Source organism: Podarcis liolepis (assembly GCF_965112155.1).
Source record: "Podarcis liolepis genome assembly, chromosome: 9".
NCBI lineage: Eukaryota > Metazoa > Chordata > Lepidosauria > Squamata > Lacertidae > Podarcis > Podarcis liolepis.
In genome coordinates, this window is record NC_139564.1 from 51,349,597 (window position 1) to 51,374,275 (window position 24,679).

At 40.0% G+C, this 24,679-nt stretch overlaps 1 protein-coding gene and 1 long non-coding RNA gene across 53 annotated transcripts in view; one reads left to right on the forward strand and one right to left on the reverse strand.

Moving 5' to 3' along the window:
• The window catches only part of LOC310686406, a 109,652-nt gene extending 92,008 nt beyond the window's left edge, over window positions 1-17,644 (forward strand). For all 3 annotated transcript variants that reach the window (XR_014515859.1, XR_014515860.1, XR_014515861.1), the window contains 4 exons: window positions 2,709-2,926; window positions 7,370-7,820; window positions 15,000-15,140; window positions 16,221-17,644. This is a non-coding gene — a long non-coding RNA (uncharacterized lncRNA). The remainder of the gene's footprint in view (window positions 1-2,708; window positions 2,927-7,369; window positions 7,821-14,999; window positions 15,141-16,220) is intronic.
• SORBS2 (sorbin and SH3 domain containing 2) overlaps window positions 1-24,679 on the reverse strand; it is a 184,527-nt gene that overhangs the window by 51,344 nt on the left and 108,504 nt on the right. For 26 of the 50 annotated variants that reach the window (XM_083459667.1, XM_083459620.1, XM_083459623.1 and 23 more), the window contains 7 exons: window positions 19,069-19,557; window positions 16,199-16,340; window positions 14,986-15,161; window positions 6,260-6,326; window positions 4,694-4,738; window positions 2,329-2,506; window positions 142-256 (listed from right to left, as the gene is read on the reverse strand). In XM_083459667.1, coding sequence (XP_083315793.1) covers window positions 142-256; window positions 2,329-2,506; window positions 4,694-4,738; window positions 6,260-6,326; window positions 14,986-15,161; window positions 16,199-16,340; window positions 19,069-19,557 — 1,212 coding nt within the window. The remainder of the gene's footprint in view (window positions 1-141; window positions 257-2,328; window positions 2,507-4,693; window positions 4,739-6,259; window positions 6,327-14,985; window positions 15,162-16,198; window positions 16,341-19,068; window positions 19,558-24,679) is intronic. The other 24 variants (XM_083459658.1, XM_083459663.1, XM_083459665.1 and 21 more) reach the window with 4 other exon arrangements.

The window sequence follows — 24,679 nt, forward strand, 5'->3', positions numbered from 1 at the left end:
ATCTCTTTAAAAAGAGTTCAGTGCTTTTCATTTCTTTTCAAAGCATTTAATGATATCCGTTAAAACTATGTCAGCTTTTATGACTCGAAATGAACCCATTAAACTATTTGTCGTGTTTAAATACAAACTGACTTCACTTACCGGTCTCTCATGTTCGAGGATAGAAGACTTCCCTGGCTCGTATTCAAAAATACTCCTTGGTTCTGAACGGAATTTGCGTGTGTCTACTTTTCTGTCAGGAGGGTCCCACTCATTTCTAAGATAAAATAAAATTTGACAACTGAATTAAATTATCTTTCCCACCAAGCTCTATTCATATATATAAAAAATGTATTGTGGGTACTGCAAGCCTACTTTCTCCATGTGCCATTTGTAAAATCACAATAAAACTGACACTAAAAGCAGAGATTTCATAGAAAGGAAAACCGTGTTTCGCAATAGCATAATTAGTGACATTATGGTATTTGAAAGTCAAGAGGCAATGCAGCAGTTTAGATTTTTTTTTTAACCAGCTTTTATAAACATGAAAAATGTTATACAAACAAGTACACCAAGTTTCCTCATGTCGTTTGTGTATCACAAAAATAGCATAATAAATGTGGAAAAGTATCTACAACATATATTTCATTATTAGTGGTTATTGTGTAAATTCTTGGTTTATGAATTGGTTTAAACCAGTGTTTCCCAACCTTTTTTGGGCAAAGGCACACTTGTTTGATGAAAAAAATCTCGAGGCACACCACCATTACAGCCCCGTGACGTCAGCGCGCAGCGTCACGCCGGGAGGGACGCACAAAAGTCTAAGTTTCAATTTTTTTCCCTCCCCCTTGCCGGGGAACCTCCAAGCTTTGGGGGTGGGGGGGGAGGAGGCAGCAAAGCGAGGCAGGAAGGAGAGCGCGGCTTGGCTGGGTGAGCTTTGGCAGGGGCAGGGAATGAGAGCCGCGTGGCGGGCGCTGCAGACGGAGGCGCTGCCCACCGAGCTCGCAGGCAGCCAGGCAGGCAGACGGCGAGAGCCCCGCGCTGGGCGGCCTCTCCTCGCCGCCGCCGCCCCGCCTCTCGCCGCCCGACTCGCCCGCCTCCCTCCAGGCAACATCTCGCGGAACAGTGGTTGAAAAACACTGGTTTAAACAATTAGGAAGAAGAAGAAGAAAAAGAAAAAAGAGGGGGAGTGGCGAGTGGGGTGGTTATTCTACTTAGTGTGTGTGAGGGGTTGTGTCAGTGTTACTAGTATGGGTTTTCTTACTATTCACTTGTATTTCTTTGGTGGTGAGAGAGGTTGGGTGTGGCGTAGGGTGTGGTTGGTTGTCTTTGGCTGGCTGTAGTGAGAATTGTTTTTGTGTGTGAGCGTGTATTTTTGAATCAGGCTAGCCAGATTGAAAAAGCAATGACAAACCTAGACAGCATCTTAAAAAGTAGAGACATCACCTTGCCAACAAAGGTCCATATAGTAAAAGCTATGGTTTTTCCAGTAGTGATGTATGGAAGTGAGAGCTGGACCATAAAGAAGGCTGATCACCGAAGAATTGATGCTTTTGAATTATGGTGCTGGAGGAGACTCTTGAGAGTCCCATGAACTGCAAGAAGATCAAACCTATCCATTCTGAAGGAAATCAGCCCTGAGTGCTCACTGGAAGGACAGATCGTGAAGCTGAGGCTCCAATAGTTTGGCCACCTCATGAGAAGAGAAGACTCCCTGGAAAAGACCCTGATGTTGGGAAAGATGGAAGGCACAAGGAGAAGGGGACGACAGAGGACGAGATGGTTGACCAAACTGCGGGAGGCAGTGGAAGACAGGAGTTCCTGGCGTGCTCTGGTCCATGGGGTCACGAAGAGTTGGACACGACTAAACAACTAAACAACAACAAAGCCAGATTGATTCGTATGCGGTCGGGGGATTCTTGTTGTCTTGTTGGGCTGTGTATGTGATAAAGGGGAGCCATACCGAGGTGAAGGCGTCGTCTTCTATTTGTCCCTGTGTGAGTTTAAGTATATTGGTTAGTTTTTCCAATAAGGCTGCTTCCCATACTATTTGATACCCTTGGTCCATGCTTACTCCTGACAGGTCTCTCCAGTGTCTGGTTATGATGTTTCTGGCTACTGAGAGTAGGTGGGTTATGAGCTCTTTGTGGTGTGAGTGGAGCAGTTTAGATTGTTAAGTTATTTATGGTGAAGCAAGGCACACTCTATGTAAAAGCATTTGCAGCAAGTATAAAAAGACTTCTTATGTGCTTTACACATTAAAAGAGCCTGAAATAATGCCTCTCACATTATGCCTCATGGAATTTGCTGCTTCTAGATTGACTGCTACAAAATGGCTGCAAGGCTTACTTCTCTGGTGCAGATCGTTGCCGTGGGCGAATTGGTGGTGCTGGGGGTGGTGGAGGTACAGGGGACGAGACCTTAAAGGCCTCCGTGCCATTGTCAGAAGTACTTTTCGTCAGCGGTCTGTATGTCTGTGTTCTTGCAGCAGGGTGTGCTTGAGCAGAAAAGGATGGGCTGAAGTTACCTAATAAAATGACAAAACAGAAAAAAGCCAAAATATAACTATTAAAATCACTTGATATGATACATATATGCCACATTCAATTATGGGTTTTAAAAAATTAATGTGAATTTAATGGTAGTTCTTCTTGGCTTATATCCTCAGTTCCATGAATGGAATAGAGTTTACAGAATGGAATTTTCCTGCTTCTTCTTTTCCTCTGCAGCAACCTGTGCCCCTAAACATTGGCTCCTAGAGACTGGGGCATCCTCTAGAACAGACTAGCATGTGGTGTGGAAGGCTGCAGCAAGAAGGGCAGATTTCCAAAGACCAGGGCTCCCAGGATGAGAACAAAAGAGTCATCCACTTGTACGCCGTCACCTTGGATTCCACATCATATACCCAACACAGAGGATACTTGTGGACCTATCTTTGAGAAGAAGGGTATGTAACGACAAAACATTTCAGTCCCTAAACACATTTATTGGAAGTAAAGCCCACTAAATTCAACAACTGGTCTTGACTGGAGTGGGCAGACTTCAGGCTTGAGGGATCTACTTTGATTTTTACTAGAACCCTGAGCTCTATTAACTGGAGCCAGGTTCAAAAGAGTAGATCAAGTTGAGGCAAACAACATACTCCTAAAAGTTAATAAAAAGGGTGCCTCTGGGCAATTGTTCAATTAAAAAAAAGTGTTTTTGGTACCAGAAGCCCCGTATTGATTCATGGTAAGCATGGCTTGCACAACTTGTAAACCATCAAGTGAAATGCAGCACACCACCTAGGTATAGGGCCATATCAATGACTTGACAGGACCTCTATTTCTGCAGTCCAAAGCAAGTGGTTTATCATGCCTTAGGTGGACTTGATACATGGATAAAGGGTTCTGTTCACATTTCTCTAAAATCTGGAAATGCCTTGAGGCATAGCCACAGTTGGGATAATTTACTGCTGGCTGCCATTGTTATCTTGGTGGTTGCTTGCTAGCAGAAAACTGAAAAAGAAATACACACATGCTTGAATTTAAGCATGCCTTTGTTAATTTTGTAACAATGCATTTCTGGTTAGTAATATAATATTTATCAGCATTAGTTCTGGACAGTCACCCAAGCAGATCACATAGATGTAATTTTTTTGCAAGTGAAGATTGAATCTATGCAGATTGTGATGTGAACTTAAACTGGAAGTTGCATTTTTTAAAATGCATTTTTTCCTATGGTGCATTACCATTTTGCATATTTTTGCAAATATGTATAACACATTTTTAAAGGGCTTTTCTAATCAATAAGTACATCTGATATATTTTCACAATTATTTGGCTTGATGTACATTTTTACAGAAATTTGCAGCCTTCGACCGCTGTTCTGTCACTTTCTATTGTTATATTGACAATTTCAGTTTAATTTCCAGCAGTTGCAAAAGCAACGTGCAGACAGCTTTAATGGAATGCACAGTGTGGAAGCTTGAGTTTTGGATTCATGTTTTGTCCCATGGTAAAGGGGATGATCTAGTGAAAATTAAACGAAACAGAGAGCCAAACTACACATTACACTTAATGAAGAGCATGCAGACACAGCTCTGGATTTAATTAATTACAGGTGCAGGGGGCTTTACCTATGCTTCCTAGCCACATGGCCAGAAAGCAGGCAATTTTTGTCCCAAATGTGACAGTATGGGTGGGTGGGGTAAACCTCCCTTCTTCATATAACAATTGCCCACCTGCTCCTTTAGCATAATGTATAGTTTAGCCCTGAGCAGAATTTATTTCATTTATTTCATTGTTAACTCATTAAAATTAATGAGACACAAAAATATATGACTTTGGATTGTTCCCATGTTTTATGCATACAATGCAGTATTCTACTCAGCTACTACCTTTATCATCCCAATGCATGTTGATGGAGGTTATGCTAGTAATCAAGCTCTGCTTTGAAACTGTTCCCAAAGCCAGAATCTGTCCAAATTAGTACAAAATCAAAGCACTGGAAGGTCACCATTGAAAATACATTTTGGGTTATTTGGCTGGAAAAAGAATTCACACACAATCATTCAGGTGTCAGGAAAATAACGAAATGACAACAATACACTGAGATCCCACAACACAACAATAAAAACTGCAGTTACACAAGCACAAGAATGATGGGCCTACAAGGTTAGGTAATCGCCAAAATTAACGAGAACAGACTCATGAAGGGAAGGAATAATTCCTACCAGTATTATATGCATAGGCAGTATTATACATGTCTGTGTCATCATCTACAAAAAGAAAGATAAATGTTATAGTGGTGTAACATTGGTCCGCTTAGAACAGCAAGGCAGCTCTACCACCCCAAATACTGTAAAACAAACAAGCAAGCAAATTGTAGCCACCTTTATACTTCAGGAGTCTATCTCATATGCTACCAATCCTGGATCGCATATAGCTGTTCTGTCACTTGAGATGCAAATACAGCAATATGCTCTATCCCTGAGCTATGGCCCTTCCAGTTAGGTATGGAATATTTAGCTCATTCGTTAGTTAATCTACAACAAATATTTAATTAACTTAAATATGGCCCTGATTAATTGGCAGTGGGGGTTTTATGTTAATTATTTTTAAAACAGGAACTTACAAATGCAACAGGTGGCAGCATCACCTTTCACACATATCCGGAAAGGCTTTTTTTGAAGATGGTGCCATTGTAATGTATATGTAGATTAAGAGGACAATCCTGACCTCCTGGTATTGCCTGTTTGCAGAGGGGGTGTAATTAGGAAAAGGCCTAGGTATATGTCCTTTGCTAGTGGAGATGGATAGACTAAGATTGTGGAGGCTCCCTACTGTACCCTCAGAAAGCTTGGTGGATAGAAAGCTACCCCCCATTTGGTGTTCTTGCTTGTGACAGCAGACCTATGGCCCCAGAGTGTGGAGCATTATGAGAATGGAACAAAATCAACTATGGATCTACTGGATCCAAAGATGTTTTGTTTCCCTGTGAGGGACTGAATTTAGGCTCTTCATCTATGCTTACCTGGAGCAGATGAAGCTAATTTCTCCAGTGCTTTTGGTGATGGCGGGGAGGGCGTGGATACAAAATATAGTGATCTACTGCGCTGAAAAGCCCAGCAAAAGTGCTCCCCTCAGCTTCCATTTTGGCTGCCACGTCTATCATTTAGCTCCCTCTCCCCTTTGCTCCTCCAGGATTGCTTGGTTAATCAATAAATTAACTGTTATTTGATCAGTTCCCTGCTCAGCCATGAAACTCGCTTCATGACCCTGGACCAGTCACTGTCTTTTATTCTTGGATTAAATGTTATTCTTAGTACTTACTACGCAAAGCGAATCCTTTTACAATAACTAAACCAAGAGGAGAACCAAATGATTCCATACCTAGGCTAGGATCATTTTGTCATTAACTTTGTTGAATTTATAAAAGAAAGAAAAAAGGGAAGAGCTCTTTATTTGATTTGTTGCCTTGGCAGGATCACAGCAATGAAAATCTTCCCAAGCTAATTCTAAGGGATGAACACAAAACCCTGAGCTACTTTGTTTCCCTAACACACTCATTGTAACCTCTCTTATTTTTCTGTACTTCTTAAAAATGTTAATTTCTGTTAGAAAATTCCTTAAGTTTTCCCCACAGAAAAATGCACCAGCTGTATTGAATATACTTATTTGGCTTAAAGTGCCCACTGGACCTTGGTATTTTATTATTGAATGACCACTGGCATATATTATTATCTGACAGCAAAACAGCAAGATGTATGAAAATACAGCAAGGAGAAAGTTGGACATACCAGGCTTGTGAACCATGTGTATTTGCTTGAACATCGTCTTATACCAATCCTTCGGCCTGTCAACTGTCTAAAAATGACAAAGTTTAAACAATTAGCAAGAAAACAACAACAAAGTTTAAATTAGTTACACAAAAGGTTGAATTAATGTACAATAGAGGTAACTAGGAGGGTCGTTTACCCCTTTGATGGGTCCTCATACTTAACTGATGGGTGTATTAATAATACAAAAATAATAAAGTGATTTTTAAAATCACTTTATTTGCAGAAAAGAACCTCAAAAGCAAGGAACAAACAATAATAAAATCTCGATTCAATATGTAAGCCTATTAAATCATCATTAAATTGCTCCAGAGTTGATAATGACCAGGTGGGGATTCTCCTTCTCTGCATGCCTACTGGAATAAAAACCTCTCCAATAGGCACCAAAATCTCAAAAGTACTTGTCTGTTAGCCACCTGAAGGGAGTTCCATACTAAAAGTCCAGGCCCATGGCACCATTACTGGGGACATGATTCCATAAGACATGGTTCTGGTGACTGCAATGACTGCACCAGCATATAGGGAGCAAGACCAGCTCTCAGGTTGTTTTTGGCCTAATGGGTCATAGATGATATAGCTCTGCCTTTTGCAGTACTATTTAATGTCTCCTTCATTAGGAATGTTTGGATATGATTGATATCTCAGTACTTCAAGGCACTGGGTTGGATAAACTTCAGAACCGCTCCAAAGAAATAATTTTGTGGAAAATAATGGACTAGAAAACTAGGGATGGAATGAACATTTGAAGCTGAGTTGCTTGAATATTCAATTGACTGGGAGCATAACATAGCCAAGCTTGAGCTGAGTCCAGGATAACCTCTAAACTGTGCACCTGGTTGTGTAGGGGTGGGTGGGTGGGAGTACAATCCTATCCAGCATTAGCCATATAGCTCTATCCAGATCAGCAGATTTACAGGACTTACAGGACCTTTATGTTCAACTCATTTGCCTTCATTCATCCAAGAACTGACTCCAAACCTTTGTTCAGGATTTCTACAGACTCCCTACAATGAGAGGTCATCAGCATACCAATGACATTTTAACTCTAACCTCCATTTGATTTCTCCCCAGGGCTTCATGTCAATGTGGGACCGAATGGATTCCTGTGGCACCTCACAGGCCAAAGGCCACAGAGTGAAGTCCCCCTGTGCTGCTTTTTGTGCTCATCCCTTTGGAAAGGACTGGCACTACCATAGCACTGCATCCTCAGGTCTCACTCTGGCCAGATGACCTGAGAAGGAAACTATGGTTGATGAAGAACTATGGTTGATGAAGACGATGACTGCCAAGAGGTCCAGGAGGACCAGCAGAGTTACATTTCCCCTTTGGCAGAAGTGTAAACAAGGTTGGAAAGGATCCAAATATCCATGTTTCAGGTTCTGAACAGTAAACTACTCCATGGGTTGTTGAGAAAGCAACTCGGCTCACCCATGCTTATCCAAGGAAAGGTTTCTTGTCTTGGGAGAATGGGGAGCAGTAATGGCCAAACCAAGCCTTACCAAGTGTTCCAACTGGAAAACCAGTAAGTTCCTCAAGTACTTTCAGGATCAGCTGGGGGGGGGAATAACCCATCTTTATAGATAACTGTCTTTGTGAAGCATTAGTCCTTTCCTTTGTTTTCAGCAAGAAGGGCTAACATAATACAAATGATCTAGCACAACAGGTCTTCGTAGGTGCTATTTCATTTCACATTGAGAGGGGTAGGGGGAACCGCAGGACTGGGTGACTGCTCCTATCTCAACATATATCAAGTTAAAATGGGTGCTTATGTGATTATCAGCCTGGTGCTACAGGGAGCCCTGATCATCTGGGGATGCATCAGCTTTGAACATGCATGTGCTGAGGGAAGGGCCAGTGGGGTGCTCCAATGGTCAACAGGAATAGTCCTTCCATCTCTCCACACACAGACTAAGCACATGGAGGAAAAGCCACCTTTTATTGGGGCTAAATAAAGGAGGGATGGTGGGAATGCACTACATGAAGATTCGTCATTACTACAAAGGCAAGTAATTAAATTAAGCATTAGCGTTATCCACCAATGCATGCAGTTTCAGTTGCACTGAAATGTATTCAATTGCTGGACATATTCCTTTGATGTAAAAGAATTAAGCACTACAATTATAAAATCAGACTGTAGCAATGATGTAAAAAAAAGGAAGAGATGCAAGAATTGTTTGAGAGGCTTGAAGAAATAAATGCCGTGGAGTGATGATCAATGAGGAAATGCACAGCTAACGGAGGCATTTATTCTTCTCAGTGGAGAGTCTCCTCTTTGCCCTACATTCTGTTTAGCCTTTGTAACAATCCATAATCAAGCAATGCTTTGTGCAAACAGGCTTCTAATTTTCTCTGGGCAAAAGCCCACTTAAAAAACAGAAAAGCTAGCTACAGTATTCCAACACTGCTTAAGTCAAACAAATCCGGATGGACCGGATTTAGTTATTCACACATAAATGAAAGGCCTCTTTGTCGTACAAATAATCAGAAGGTTGACCGTGAAGCAATTATAATGGATTGTTGGTTAAAAGTAAAACACACACAATCCAGTAGCTACACAAAACTTCTTGCAGCTCGATTCTTTTCTAGATAAGATCCTTTGTAGCGGTAGTCAAATCCATTGACAGCAAGCATCTTTTATTCTCTTTGTAGGCACAGCCAATATACTCACCATTTACTCTTTTTTTTTTTTTTTAAAAAAAAGCATTATAATTGGATACAGTGTAGGGTATTTTAAAAATTCTTATTACCAAATCCTGGGAATCTTGTAAATGCTAGGCAGACAACTAAGCTGTGCATGGATGTAAGCTTATTTTGTTCCACTGAAAACAATATGGAAGAAAATAATCTTAAATCCATCAGCTTAAAAGGTAGGGAAACAGGCAATGCTTAGAACCAATGTTGAAACTGGACACAATAGTGGATTCTAGTTTGCCATTGGTATAAGTGCATGTGTGGCAATACTGCATTCAATTCTTTATCTTTCCATAGTGCTTAGCATCACATTGTGCTTCTCCCCATCTTAGCACCGTGTTACTGGCTGCTGAAGAGGTGGGGTGTTATTTATCACTTGCCAGAATTCCTTCACTGTCAATGCATCTAAGGGACATGTTGGTAACTTTGACGAACTTCAAATATTAATGGTTTTTCTGTGGAAGTTTCCATGGGGGAAACTGCAGGAAGACCTGTGTGGGATGAGGGCATTAGCTTCTCTATTTTGATAAGGTTTGAATGAGCCCTTATATCTGGGGTTCTAGCTGACCTGAGTTCTGCAGTCCTACAAGCAAGTGTTTAACAAGCACCTTTTGCAAACACTCATACCAAGCACTGGCAAAAGTTAAGTTTATTTTGGAAAGAGAAATTGGATTGCTCATAAATTGGGTGACAGCATTTAAATATTCAATGGGTCAGTGGGGGGAAATCATAAGACAACAAGAAATGACATCAATTATGTTAACAGTAGCATTCATACATTTTTTTATGTCCACTATGTTCAACTGACAGTAAACCTTTTCTATTCCTTAAAATTCATCATCTGTCTGTACAAGTAGCATGGGTGAAGCAAAATAAGACCTATTTACAAGAAAAACAGCTAATCTTGAAGTCTGCCACCTACAGACACAGCTTTAAGAAGACATACAGTGCAAGCTGGCTACAAAACTGCCCATTTTGGGGAACAAGTGGATGAGAAACTTGGGCTGCATTTCTGGTGCACAAGGATGCTTTTTGCATGGTCATTCATGGCAACCTAAAGGATCACAACTTCTAAAAATACAGAGTAGTGCCAGTAAAAAAATGAAACAGTGTACACCAAAAGCCAGTTGCAAAACCACCTTAAACAGTGATGCATGCAAGCTGCAAAGATAACAAATTTGTACACTCATTCCTTCCCTGTAATGCATAATCCTATGATCTTGATAAAATGTCAGACAACGCAATTCTATTTTGATCTGAAGTCATGTATCCCTCTATTATCTGCACATCATATCCTAATATTTCACATTCGGTGTTCTACATATACTTTCCAAAGACCTCTACATACAAATGGTGCTTCTAAATCTGAAATGATTGACTTGCACAAATATTTGGTTCCCATTATTTTAGTACATTGCAGCTAACTGAATGCTGCAAAGTTTGCTTGTCTATCTTGCTCAATATGCAGAAAACTATCATGTATTACATTAAAATAATTGAGTAACTGTAACTATACTTGGAATACATTTTTATGAGTCCTCGGCCAAAAACTAAAGAAATGACACAATACACATTCTCATATATGATATGGAATTTTTTAAAGAAATGAAATATAAAAATTCACATAGCCAAAATATTAGAGACTTTCTAAGATGACTCAATATCTGAAACTGGGTGTATAACATAAATGTAGATATATTTACAGTGGTGCCCCGTAAGACGAATGCCTCACAAGACGAAAAACTCGCTAGACGAAAGGGTTTTGCGTTTTTTGAGTCGCTTCGCAAGACGAATTTCCCTATGGGCTTGCTTTGCAAGATGAAACGTCTTGCGAGTTCTTGCGAGTTTGTTTCCTTTTTCTTTACGCCGTTAATAGCCGCTAAGCCGCTAATAGCTGCTAAGCTGCTAATCGCCGTGCTTCGCAAGACGAAAAAACCGCAAGACGAAGAGACTCGCGGAATGGATTAATTTTGTCTTGCGAGGCACCACTGTATCTTAATTTTCAATTTACTTAGAGTATTGTACAATGACCAACCGTTAACATAGAGAATAAAAATGACAATGATGCAATGCACTATAGGGCACCTATAGTTTTCTAAGCTGCGCCTTGTAGATCTACCTAGAAGAACTAGTTACTCAAGGTTGAAAATTTGGTTTTCTGTGTCAGAGGCTGACAGTGAGCTTAATTGTTGTAAGCTCTTGGAAAGTGACCAGGGTTCTTAAATGGGCAGGCATTACATGCTGCAAAAATATGCATTTCCAAACTCTTGGCTGAAAGATATCTTTGTTCAAAAAATGTTTCCTATACTGCTGAAACCTCCCTTTACTGCAGCTGAACTTTGCTTTATGAAGAAGCTAGATTTCTCACTTCACACTTTACTACAGAGACAAGCAAGTTTACAATATTTATGCTCCTACAAATTGACAGAATGAAATCTAAGGAAAAGCTTAATATCTGAATAGACACTGTCCTTCCAATAAAGAGCAAATTCTACATTCTGGTTTTCCTAAGAATAGCTTTTATACAATTTTTGGTAGTTGGCATTTTGCATCTGAAGTGTGCACAAGTGTATCTTCTGCAGCTGCCACCTTTAAAATATATGGAAGGAAGCCCCATCTCCAGTTTATAGGTTTCCTTTGGCCAAGATGCCTTCCGTGGTGCCACCATAGGAGCCAACTCTTTGGGGCTGAGGTCCATTTGGGGCAAAGTTGATGGGCTTTACCATTCAAATGGTGTCTGTGTGCGCACCATGACTTGTGATCAATTACACGGAGTGGGGCTTACCTGCCCCCCCCCCAATATTATATTCAAGTTGACACTCCTGGATGCCACTGAGTAGGAATTGCTTCCTTGCTGCAATCTACACTGCCCAACAGCTCGGCTTCTTGGTCTATGCCAATCTGTACTCAGCTTAGAATGAATGAACAGAGACCAATGAATACACTGCCAATGCAAAATTAAAAGGCAGAATAAAAAATTGGGAAAGTCATTTCCCCCCATCAGTGATGCCATGGACACTCCCCAGTAGGAATCCGAGGCTGTTGCAAAACAATTTTACAAATGGCAATCTTAAATGTCAATAAAGGAACAGCTTGATGGAGAATTGTGTTCAAAGCAATCTTCCGCTGTGGTTGGAGTACCGAGTTCTGCCAAATAGGCACACAATCCGCTGGGAAGATCTCTGCATCCCTTCCAACATATTGTGTACATATGTGTGTTCCTGTTGTAAATCATTTTTTAAAAAGGAATGTCTACAGAATCTGAAAGTACTTAATGGATTGCAACCAAATTATTTCTAGTGGGCAATGCATTTGATCCTCAAATTGTTAAGTGTCCGCTACTTAAATGTTATCTTATCTACAATACTTTTTTTATAGTAAGCACATACAGCTGCTGGGAGGGATCATTATTAGACAATATGGAGTGCAGTGTCAACAATATGCTGAGCACTCTCAGATTTATTTTTCTTTCAACCTGGATCTGGGAGCTGAAGTTAGGTGCTTGTGCAAATGTTATGGGCTGGAAAAGGAGAACTGCAGATGAATCCAGATAAGACAGAAGCGATTATATCCACTTGAACAGCTAGAAAACTGATCCACCATTGTCAATTATGGGTGGCTTTCAATGCTACTTTTTAAAGGCACATCTGACATCTGTGCACATTGGTATTCTATGATTCATTCAGACACATTGCTGGAATGTTAACAAGCATACCAATTTCCCAGCGAAGGTGCAAGCTCAGCAAACCACTTGAAAAGGAGAAAGTATATCAACTAGACAACTGGTGTCTGATTTAGAGCATATTTACACAATAAAAGAGCCAAATTGATTACCAAAATTTCCTTTAAAAATCAAATCTCCTAATTTCCATTCTAATTGACAAGCATAATGTGAAATTTAAGTTAATCACAATAACTAATATGCTCTGCTGGCTTCAGTGAAAGTGAGACAGTGACTGACAGTGTGATCTTGTGCACAACTACAAAGAAGTAAGCTTCAATTGAGATCAGCAGTACTTACTCCTTGGTAAGTGTACCTAGAATTGCAGACTAACTAGCTGGATTGGTAACTCAGGCAGAAATGTGGTGTACACTTCATTATTTGTCATCCCTCCTAAAAAGATGTGCATGATAATGCACACTTTTCTCTGTACTAAATTACGGAACACAGCAGCAGCAGCAGGAACAGGAACAGTACTAAGCCCTGTTGAACTCAGCAAGATGTATGGACAAGTACAGTGATATATGATCCAATACAATTGCATTTGAAACACTTGTGCTGTTTTGCATGGATCTTCAGATGAATATGCAATCAGTAAAAATTAAAAAAGTAACTCTAAACAGTCTGATGCTGCAGAGCATTAAGCACTCCACCTTATCTAGTTTGTGTTTTTGTGGTCCCTTAACACATGCCTCTTTGTTTATATGACATTCTGAACAAACTAGCTGCTATTCTATACATGCCTAATTGGGAGTAGGTCCTATTGAGGTCAGTAGGACTTCTGAATGAGCATGCCTAGGACGGCATTGTGCATGTCTTAAATCACATCAGCTTATAACATTTTATGCAATAATAGTTCTACAAGCTAAAAACATGTTTTTATATAGAAACAGCTATCCAAAAATGAGAGGAATTTCATAGCCAATCTTAAAGAGATCAAGAGAATCTGGAGGCTTAAATATATAGCTGGCAATGGGCCAGGCCCATTAAGTACAGTTGGGAGGATTTTAATTCATGCTCTTATATAACTAATAGCCATCCTATTTGATTAGTCTGTGATTCTTTTAAAAAGACACACACAGAGGGATCTGCCTCTGTTAAATGGGATGGAAATGTCTTCAGAATTGTTATAGTGAGAGTTAGTCATTTTTTAAAAAACCACTTTACATGACTTAGCTAGATCACAACCATAGTAAAAGGAAGCAAGAACTCACTGAGCTTTTCCCCTCCCTTACTCTTTTTAAAAGCCGCAGTCTTACAACTTAGAGCGAAATCTTTCCCTATCGCTTTTTCTCCATCAGTTCCATTTCTCTCTCTCACCCCACCCCACCCTGTTCCCCTCTCCACTGAATCTGTTCCTGGCAACGCCACATCCCCGTATGTTGGTCTTGGCTGGCAAAGTATACCCACAGCTGCTATTTCCTTGCACCTCCCAAAGAGTTCACCTGCAAGGGCTCTGCTGCCTTCATCCTGGCTCCTAGTCGTTTCATTCAGCCAGTGCAGCAGCAGCCGCAGCAGCCGCAAGAACTCCTCCAGACCGGCAAACAGTTCCTTTCCTACAAGAGCTGCAGCTGCTACTGCTGCCGCTTGGACCGGCCAGAAGGGGATGCCGGGGCAGCAGCGTGGAAAGAATGCTTCAGCATAGCTAAAAACAAAACACTTCAGTGTGGCATCCTGAAAGCACTCAAGCACTAACTAGTGGCAAGCTGTCAAAGCTGACCCAAAAGCTTTTTCCACCCGCTCAGCAAAGGAGAGCTAGTTCTGCACTGGGCTTCCTGGTGATAATGGTTAAATAAATGATTGCCGTGTGTGTGTGTGTGTGTGTGTGTGTGTGTGTACATTAATTCATTCATCTTATAACTGTTAACTCATGAATACAAGGAAGGATTAGGCATGCAAGGACATCTTGATAAAAGTTACAAAATGCACCAAACTTTAGGAAACTTTTCAAAGGCAAAATAAACAAAAGAAGGAAAGGTGGAGCAAAGGAAAGGAAAGGAAAACAAAACACAGAGAAAGCGGCAGATCTTCTGACAACTTTACAATGAAAAGTAAAAAAAAAAGTCAAGGCTAACCAATTATACACCACCAGCCTCCCCCTTTCCCCACTACTCACAGAATTATAATCATGAGTCCCCTGATTATGCACATTCTATTACACATTATATAAGCCTAGAAGAATGTGAAAAAGCCATTACCAACAATCAATTCATTGTACGACGTGTTCATGCTCTCACACACACAGAGCCACACTCACTCACTCAACATTTCCTACCGTTCTAATTGCAGTTGGGATTCCTGATTCATCGACTGGGCCAATCCCTGCATAATGTGGTGCTTTAATGACTGTGACTTTCTTCTCTTCTTCCGAAGTTCTGCAGATTGGTATTGTGCTGGTGGTACTGCTGCCGCCAACAGAATGAGCATGCTGTGAGTATGTCTCTGCGGATTCTACAAAGATAATGTTAACACAGTGTTGTATAACCATTTAATTAACATGCTTCACCTGCGTTATCAGACTAGGCACTTTCAATGTGGCAAACTGACACAGGATTAGGAAGATGTTTCATGATACTAGATATTGGATGCATTGGAGTTGGGCCTCTGTGCTCAGAGGGACTCAAACTCCATAGCACACCACATGCTCTGTTTCTTTCTAGAAGATTCCTGCTGTGTAGTTTCTAGTTATTTTTTAGAATCTTTAGAAACAAATTACTTTTTGACCCACCTCATTCCACCCTTTCCATTTCCCTGCTATTTTATAAGGGGCAAACATTTATTTCTGCTATATTATGAGTTCAATTATTGGGAACTTATTGTTCAGATGATAACAAGAGGCAGCACCTATATTTTTGCAGTGTCCCTCACATGCCCCCATAAAATGCCCTGGGATGACAATGATTCTGGGTAATTTAGGGGTTAAGAAAATGGCAGCTGGGTCACTGACAGCCACTGGCACCAACTCCAGGGTGCCCTGGGTGCCTGGGTACCTGCGAACTTTTCACTGGGTGCCTGGCCTGCAGCACTGACTGGGCCAGGGTCTCGCCCTCCGTTGCAGGGCTTCTGTCGGGGCCCGATGCATGTGTGGACATGCACATGCTCTGCCGCCGTTGAGGAAGCACAGAAGCAGCACCAGAAGGCAGCTGTGGCACACAGAGCTACGTAACAGCTTCACGCTGTGGCACACAGTGCTAAGCACTCACGGTCTGGGGCCCAAGTTGGCACCTCTGCTGCCAGCAAAGCTATGATGCTTCTACTGTTGCTGCTAGCAATATCAAAGCAACACATACACACACATCCCTGCCACCATAGCTTAAGAAAATGTTTTTATGTTGCACACATTATCCCCTGCAGAAATCAGAGAAATATTCTCCAGATTCATGGTTTACAAAGGGAGCAGTGTCATTCAGAGGGACATTTCATTATTCAGTGTACACCATTTAATTTTTTAAAATAAATGTATGTTATTTGTTTATGTGGGAACTCACCCATTGTTCTGCTCTGTTGCAGGAGAACCAGGCTTGAATTGAGTGAGACTGGTGGGGAATATCCTGAAGGGGAAAAAGGCCTTTGAAAGTGGCTCATGGGACTGGTTGCTGAACTAGAGTTCCCATTCACTGTTATCTGAGCCTGAGAGGTAGAAAAGAAACAAAGCAAAAGTCACATCCCAGTAAATTAATCGTAGAACTGTCCAAATCCTACCATCCATGTACAAAAGGTGAAGAACGAATTGCTATCCCTATAGCAAAGATGCAGCTGTCAGATTCTTAGCTATAACAGTCCGTGTTCAGGATTATGTTCCCTATGCAACCCTGTTCTATTCCCCCTACAAAAACAGCATGCTGGAATTATGGGAAGGCATCAAGAAAGTCTTAGGTCAAAGCGGTACAAAATGAAAGAGACAGTAAAACTTGCACTTCCAATTTTCTCTTGAAGGCAATTTTCTCTTCCATTTCCAAGTGCTTAAATCTTATTGCCATTCACTTGAAGACAAAGAAAAAAGATGCCAGCAAGAAGAGCTGAAATCTCCTTCAAATATTGTGGCCAGAATCTGGATGCAAACTAGATGTGATGGTCAAGTTTAACCCACAGCATGTTCTCAAAATATAATACATGGCCAAAGTTATCCATTGTTATGTGATTAACATCCTAGGCAATGAATTCTGTCACACATCTTGCCTTTTTTTTGGAGGGGGGGGAATAAGTCACTGCCAATATTGAGGCATGCTTTGATTTATTAAGATCACACAGCTGCTGTTTTTCAAACCACTTAACATGCTGCTTTATAAAATCAGAATAATGAGTAGCACTGAAAAGCTTTTTTTCAGTGCATGTCTACTCAGAAATCAACCCCATTGACTTCAGTGGGGTTTGGCTCATTTGTAAGTGTGTGTGGGATTGCGGCCTTAGAAACCAATGGCTATAGATGAAGAAACCTTACTTTGTGTGATACACCAACTTGCTTTTCCTTAGCACTTCTGGTTAACTTGTAACCTTACGTGTAGCAAGGAGGTCACATGCCATGCCTGAAGTCATGCAAACTTTCTAACCTTGTACCCATTTACCTGGATTAAAATCCCACTGAGTTCAAGCATTCTGGTTAAGTATACCAAAGATTCCATTTACATTTCTCATGTTAACCCTTACGGCATGATACATGATTCAGAAAAGTCTTTTACAATCTACTGTTTTATTATCTTGTAATACAGTGACCTATAAAATATTAGGCATATTCCAGCTTGTTTTAAGAGTGTGACCTGTATCTATAGGATGCTTCATTTGAAATTAACTAAGCAAGTTGCTGATTTTAACTGATGTATGTATATATCACATGTATTAGACTTTTGAGTTATACATAAGGACATGTGTATTTAAACAGTTGGAGGGAAGTGACTTAAGAATAAAGAAAATGCATTCCTGGAAAAGAAAAGAAACAATACATTTTGTAGCAAGTGAATGTCAGAATATCCATAGTTTTATTCCTGGAAGACAAGAATGCTTTAAGAGGGGAAATGTTAGTTGGAGAGAAAGCGAAAATCAGAAGCAAACTCATGCAGTCAGTGATCACTGCTAATGGAAGATAATGTTGGGTTAAGTGCTGTACTAATCAAACACCTTAAAATCCATTTTTGAGGCATACATCATAGTGGTCACTCAGTAGTTTCTGACAGGTTTGTAGCTGTACTAACATTCTGTTTGAGCATTCTATCTGCATGTGCATTTATCTAACATCTTAAGATAGTTCTGCCTATATTCCAAATGTCACTTCCTTTTTGGCACAGTGAGACTGAAGAATAACCATTACAAGATTTGTTCAGGGCTTAATTTGAGCAAGAGTTTTCCAGAGCAAATCCCCAAAGAGTCTGTTGCACTGCCAATGCTTGGCACTGGAACATAAGGAGCAGAGATAAATGAGACAGCATCTCCAAGAATGTGCAAAGTACTTTTCCCTCGCTACTATGAGCTGCTTTGACTGTGGCACTGTTCCAACATGAACTGTGTGTGTCTTGTGCTTCCTGTTTCATTGCACCACCATTACAACCAAAAGACAACTTCTACAATTCTCACACTTTGGTGGGATCCATGCTCCCCGATAGACTGCCTGTGCATTTCTTAGGTAGGAAAGATCCAAATGGGGTGAGAGGATGTTGTGGAGAAACAAGGAACACAGGTGACTTGTGCTTCTTGTTCACCACACCTCCACGCACAAACCTACCTGTCTCCACAACCTGCCTCTAAATTGATGGATCAGAACTTCTAGATAGAAGGTTAAAATTAAAACAGGTATTGTAAAAAATACTATTATACCTCAGCCTTAACTATGAATACTTTAAGTATCTGTACTGTTACAAATTGTAAAAAATTAAAATAATACTGTCATGTATTTTTTAAAATCCAGAATAAAACAATAATTATTAAACACAATATAATTAAAAAGCAGTGCAGCAGATAAAATAATGTTCAGCCTTTTTAAGGCCTGGGAAAATGAGGATAATAAATATTTATCTAAGAGCTGATACTTCCCTGAGGAAGAGTATTCCAAACACTACTTGTTATGTAGCGAGCGATTCAGGAGCACTTCAGGCTTCTGACTTATTATCCAAGGAAGCTAGGAAGCTACCATCACATCTATTACAGGAAGCATCACTCCTCCAGAATACTGGGATTACTGATCAGCAAATTTAGACTGCGTTTACATGTAGCGAGTTTGAAATGTTCCCATTAAGGAAAGTTATAGAACCTGAGTAGGCCATTTCCAGCATGCTCATCAAGAAGGGACAAGAACAAGGATTATCTCTTTTCCACTTTGACAGCCTGGTTGAACAAAATGGGAGGAGGAAAGAGGAAGGATAATTACATGAGCTCTGGCAGCAGTGGTGGTTAAGGTGGTGGCATCTGACACAGCAGACATCTGGCTCAAGGTTGGGGAAGGTGTTTCAGAACAGTCAGTAGTATCATAGTTACAGCTCTGGAGATCATCTAGAATGGCAGTGGAGGACTCGCTCACCGGGCGAGAGGAGTACTCACTCATGGCTGAGTCGGTCATAACAGAGGCCGTTTCAGTCCTGTGGATAGTACTGTCAGGAGCTAGGAAAGGGTATGCGTATGAAAAACGTGAAAGGGCCAGGGTTCTATACAAGCGTGACAGCCAAAAATCATCCTGTGTTGGCAAAATAAATGATGCTACGGGGTGGGTGCCACTGTCGGGTGAGAGAGAGGGTCTGTTAATCGATACCAATGAAGGAGGTGGTGAAGGAGGCAGTGGCGAAGCTTCTGCTGAAGTTTGTCTGTGTGTCTGTGAAGCATTTACCTCCATCACATTGGCAGTTACTTTCTGGTTTCCAAGCTGAGTTTTGAGAAACAAAAGAACAAATAAACATATTACTAAATTTATTTATTTTTTACTCTTTTCCTTACCCTTTTGTTGTGTACAAGAGTTCTCAGAAATCAAAAAAACCCACACACCATGTGTTTTCTAGCAGTCTTAGGAAGTACACAGTCAAATAGATTAGGAAATAAACAAACTCTGTATTACAAAAGAAAACACAGTAAGTGAATTTGTCAAGTATTAATGGGAAGCAATGCCAGAAACTACAGTGTGTTGGAATAAGCCTGATGTTCATTTCCAAGATTTTAATTGTTTGACGTTTAATTCAAATAGTGTTCCGCCTGTTTATCTGCCACAAACCTTAAAAGGTTTTTCTTCCCATATGCAAAATTGGAATTGCCCTTTGGGCCAATAGTAAGCTTAATTCTCAGCCATATCACTATTTCCATAGTAGTAACCAAAGTATCTCATTTTAGGACTAGGCAGCTGACCTTCTCAGCCAATGGTAAAATATATCACAATAATAGCCACTTTCACACACTATGCATAAGAAGGGGGCTCTACACAATGAAGCGAAAGCAGGATGAAATCCTGGCTATGCCCCATTTCATAAGTATCCCTGCCCACCTGCTCAAATATCCATGCACCACGTGCAACAAACCCATTTTATGCCAGAGTGACTTTTTCCAATAAGGGAAGTGATAGAGAAATGCACTTGAAAGTGTGGGGTAACATTTGCTTAAGGCAACAATATCTAGCCTCCCTAAAGACAAAAACAAATCAGAAAGCATAGATAGCTAGCATTGTCCGTTTTCCCTATAAACAAATTGGGATCAACACTCAGTAGCACTCAATAAACCAGGCATCTGAAATGACCTAAAACCTGGACCTCAGTACACTTTAACAGGAAGTTCTCTTGTACAAAGTAAGTTTTTGTAAAACTTTTTTTACAATTAAAAGAAATCACAACTTCAAATTTGCAAATGTTTGTGCTGCGGGTTGAACTTTTTTTAAAAAAATAAAATGTAAAGTCTAGAATTCACAAGACAGCAGACTGATGACCCTGAGCTGATTGACTAAAAATGAGGAAACTATTCTTTTTAAGAATGAAAGCAAAATAATGGTACCTAAATAGCAAAAAGAGCGAGTGGGATTGGGAAGTGAAGTTACCATGGAAAATGCTCACTAGGTAAAAACCCAAGACTGATGTAGTCACCATTGCTACTCAAAAGGTACACAGAAAGTTAATATACAACCTTGAAGGCAGCTGGGTAGACAACTCAGAGGAAACTTGATGTTCCTAAGCAGTTAATATAGCAAAATATTTTAAATATAAACAAAAAATAAATATGTAACTTCCAGGTCTAATTTATAAAATCTGTAACAGTGTCAACAGGAACATAATGGGAGGGGTGTTTCCAGCTTCCCCACTATAAAAAGCTGCTGTAGGGAAGGGACTGAAGAACATCATGGGAATGGTATTTCTTGGATTAAGGTGAAACTGTTAATTATTTTTTATTTTGGATGCTGCATGTTGTTTAAGTAATCTTGTTATATTTATAGCTCTGAATTTTTTTGGGGTATGTTATAATAGTTGCTATTGTTTTGCTGTGCTGTTACGAAACACTTTTTGTAGCGTTTGAAATGTATCCCTGCTTACTTTGTTGCAAGCCACTTTGAGCATGGCTTTTGTGTGTGTGTGTGTGAAAAAGCAGCATACAAATAAAATGAGTGAGTGAATGAACAGTGAGCATGATCATTGGTTCCTCTATGAAGTGAAATTTATTTTTCAAGCTGAGAAATTGTCCACTGAATATGCAGATTTTAGAAAACAACAGCACATTCAATTGTGAGTATGAGGCCCGGGAACTGAGAGCAATGTATATGGAAGTCATGGAATTCCAGATAGCACACTCTCAAATTAGAAATATCTTACAATGGAAACAGGTAAATGTGAAGTTGACAAATATTGAGGGTTTGCAGGGGACACTAGGGGGGATGAGAGGGGGAAACAGTTCTGTTCTGCAAGCAGAACAGTAGTATTGGATACAACACATAAGCTTAGGTTTCTTCATACTTCCTTTTCTTTTAATGTACTATAGGCAGGGTGGCAAGCATATCAGTGATAAAATAATATGATTAAAACCATATCATTGCACTCCCATGGCCAAGGACCCATGACTGGAGGCTGCAGTTGGTGGAAGACAACTGGTCCAAGACACTGGCCCCATGCAAGGCAAGACTGGTTTTGCCCCAATCTTCCTTTCTAGATATTCATTGCTCAGACTTTGACCTGACCTTGACCTGCTGCTGATCCTTCCCAGAAAGGTCTTGCACGCCTTATTATAGGCTGTTTCCTACCATCACTTGCTTAAACTTCTTCTGCATGGACCTGAATTCCACAGGAAGTATATATATACTGTGTATTGATTTGTAATCATTCTCCAATAAAAAATATTAGTCTGATAAGAAGTGTTCCCTCACATGCTACATTTTTTAGAAAAGTAGTTGTAAAGCACCACAAGAACTTATCTGTTGTAAAAATTCCTTCTCAATTCCTTATAACATGGTGAAAACCGATACCCTACAGCTCTTTAACATTGTTTTCTAGGATATAGGGAACAAGGGGCATATTCATAAGGAATTATCACCATGTAAGTATGGAATATAAAAGTCACTTTGCTGTGATTTTTCCATGTCAAAAAAACAACATGTTCATGAGACCGCTATTTGTGAAATGGAAATTCCCCCAAAAAAACTTCAATCCAAACACGTTGTGACTACCCTTAGTTTTTTGGACAGTGGCCTTGGATAAGCACACTGTGCTTATTACAAATCTCTGCACCGAGATATATTTCCCAGATTGCTTGTATAGGCAATTAACATTAAGTATGTAGATACAGGTATATTATAAGCACTGTGGACAATTTCAGATTTTAATAAGAGGTTCGTGAATGGGTGCATGATAATGACACCAAATTGCTGGCCTTGCTTCAAAGGAACAAGACACGATTAAGATTCTAAGATGAAAAAGTGAACTGATTGTTGTTAATTAACACATAAGAAAAGATAGCACACAAAACTCAGATTTTAACACACACACAAACACACACACTTGGGTAAAAATACCTCTTGCTTTAATTGTTAAGAGGGTCATGCTCAACATTTTAAAATTTGGTTGCTTAAAGTTAGGTGTAAAAGTTTTTTCCAATTTTCAGTCTTCAATTCACGGAACTAGTCTAGTTTTATGAACACCTGCATTCCTTTGGGTCCCTTGTTTATGTCTGTAAACTTCTGATAATACAAAAGAACAGCACCAACAGCTGCATGAAAATATGCTGTGTTTTGAAAAATCAAGCCCCCCTTTTCTTTTTAAAAAATCTTCGATCTTCTGCGCTTTCCCAAGCACATCCTCTTTTGGACATGTAGGACAATCATCCATGATCTAGTAATTGGTAACACAGAATTTCACAATAATCTTTAACTATTCTTTTGTTAGAATGTTTACATCTTAATGCTAATACGAACCTACTTGGCTCATCTTTCCAATACATTGCACTACAATATTGGTGGCTATGGTGAACTCTTCCTACACAAAATAAAAAAATCCCTTCCAGTATTTTTTATTTTTTTATTTTTTTTATTTTGACTATGGCAGACCAACACGGCTACCTATCTGTAACTCTTCCTACACAGTGTGAAGATTATGTGTATTTTCCACCCTCCCACAGATGAGAAAGGGATCTAGTTTCCAAAATACATAAATACAAATCCAGGCATCTTGCGTCAAAACAACAATACACGTTTTGCAATCTAAAAGAAACAACACTTGTCTCAACTGCACACCTCTGCATGCAAGTATATTGCAGCATCTGCACTAGTGGTTTCCCTTAAACATAAGCACACCTTAAATTCTTGTGGATAGATACAATGGCACTCTAACATATGCATATTCACCAGGAATCTTCATGCTGTTCACACACTTCTTAGTGCAGCAGTAAGCACACATTCTTAGTGCAGGAATGACTACACAGGGCCCTTTCCACATGCTCTCTCACCTTTGTCTGGGCATTCACCTAGAACCATGAACATACTTGTCATTAGGATTCAGTTTACATGTCCTATAACTTCTCTCAAAACTGGAAGTTTGAAATACATTTTGCTTTTTACTGAGACGTATACAACAGCTCTTATATCTGCCCTTTTGCTATAAGGAAACTAATTCAATTCCGTATTTTTCTTCTACTGACACTTCAAACTTTCTGTAAAGTGTCTAACCTCGTTGCTGAAATAAATCCACATTTCCCTATCCAATTATTGCATACCTACTCATAACACCTGTGAACATTTCTGTGCCTGAGGCAGTACAGAAAATGGCAACCCGATCCCAGTCAGGGTGCACTATAGTCAAGACTAGTCAGATCAGAGAGACAGGAATTGCCACAGTACCTCACATTTTCAGTAACAATACAATAATAAATGAAAATAACAAATTGCTTCCTTTTCATGACACCCCAAACCAGCTGCCTTAGACAAATGTTTCACTCTTCCTAACAGTAGGACTGGCCCTGACTGCCATTTCAATAACTGTGACCCAAACCAATATGTAAAAATTTCAGATACCTGGTAGATGTTATGAACTGCATGCCAATGAGAGCTTTAAATGGGATACCCAAGGTTTAATTGTGGGAAAGTAAATGATTGGACGGATGAACCTGACAGACTCATTTTATTTTACTGATATGGAGTTCACCAGTAATTTCTCCTATGAGCTCCCCACCAAAATAAGTGAGAGATTTACTAAAAATTTCTTAGTGGATTTTGCCCTTAATGTACTAGTAAAACCATTTTTTAAATCAGAAATTGCAAGGTGACTTTATTTCATGAAAACATGATATATACATGATATACATTTCCTGAACACTTTGGCCCAGTGTTGAAAATCCCAACCCAGCTTTCTACCAAAAAGGTGGATTCTTACTAAAAACGGAAGAAATAAATGTGAATGGCTCATACTACTTCCATAAAGTGAGCCTGCAGTGAAATCCACAGGCCATCCACCACATAATAAAAGCAGGAAAGCAAAAACGCCCCCCTCCCCCAGTCACAAGTGCTTCTTTCCTGGTTTCCTGGAGAAACG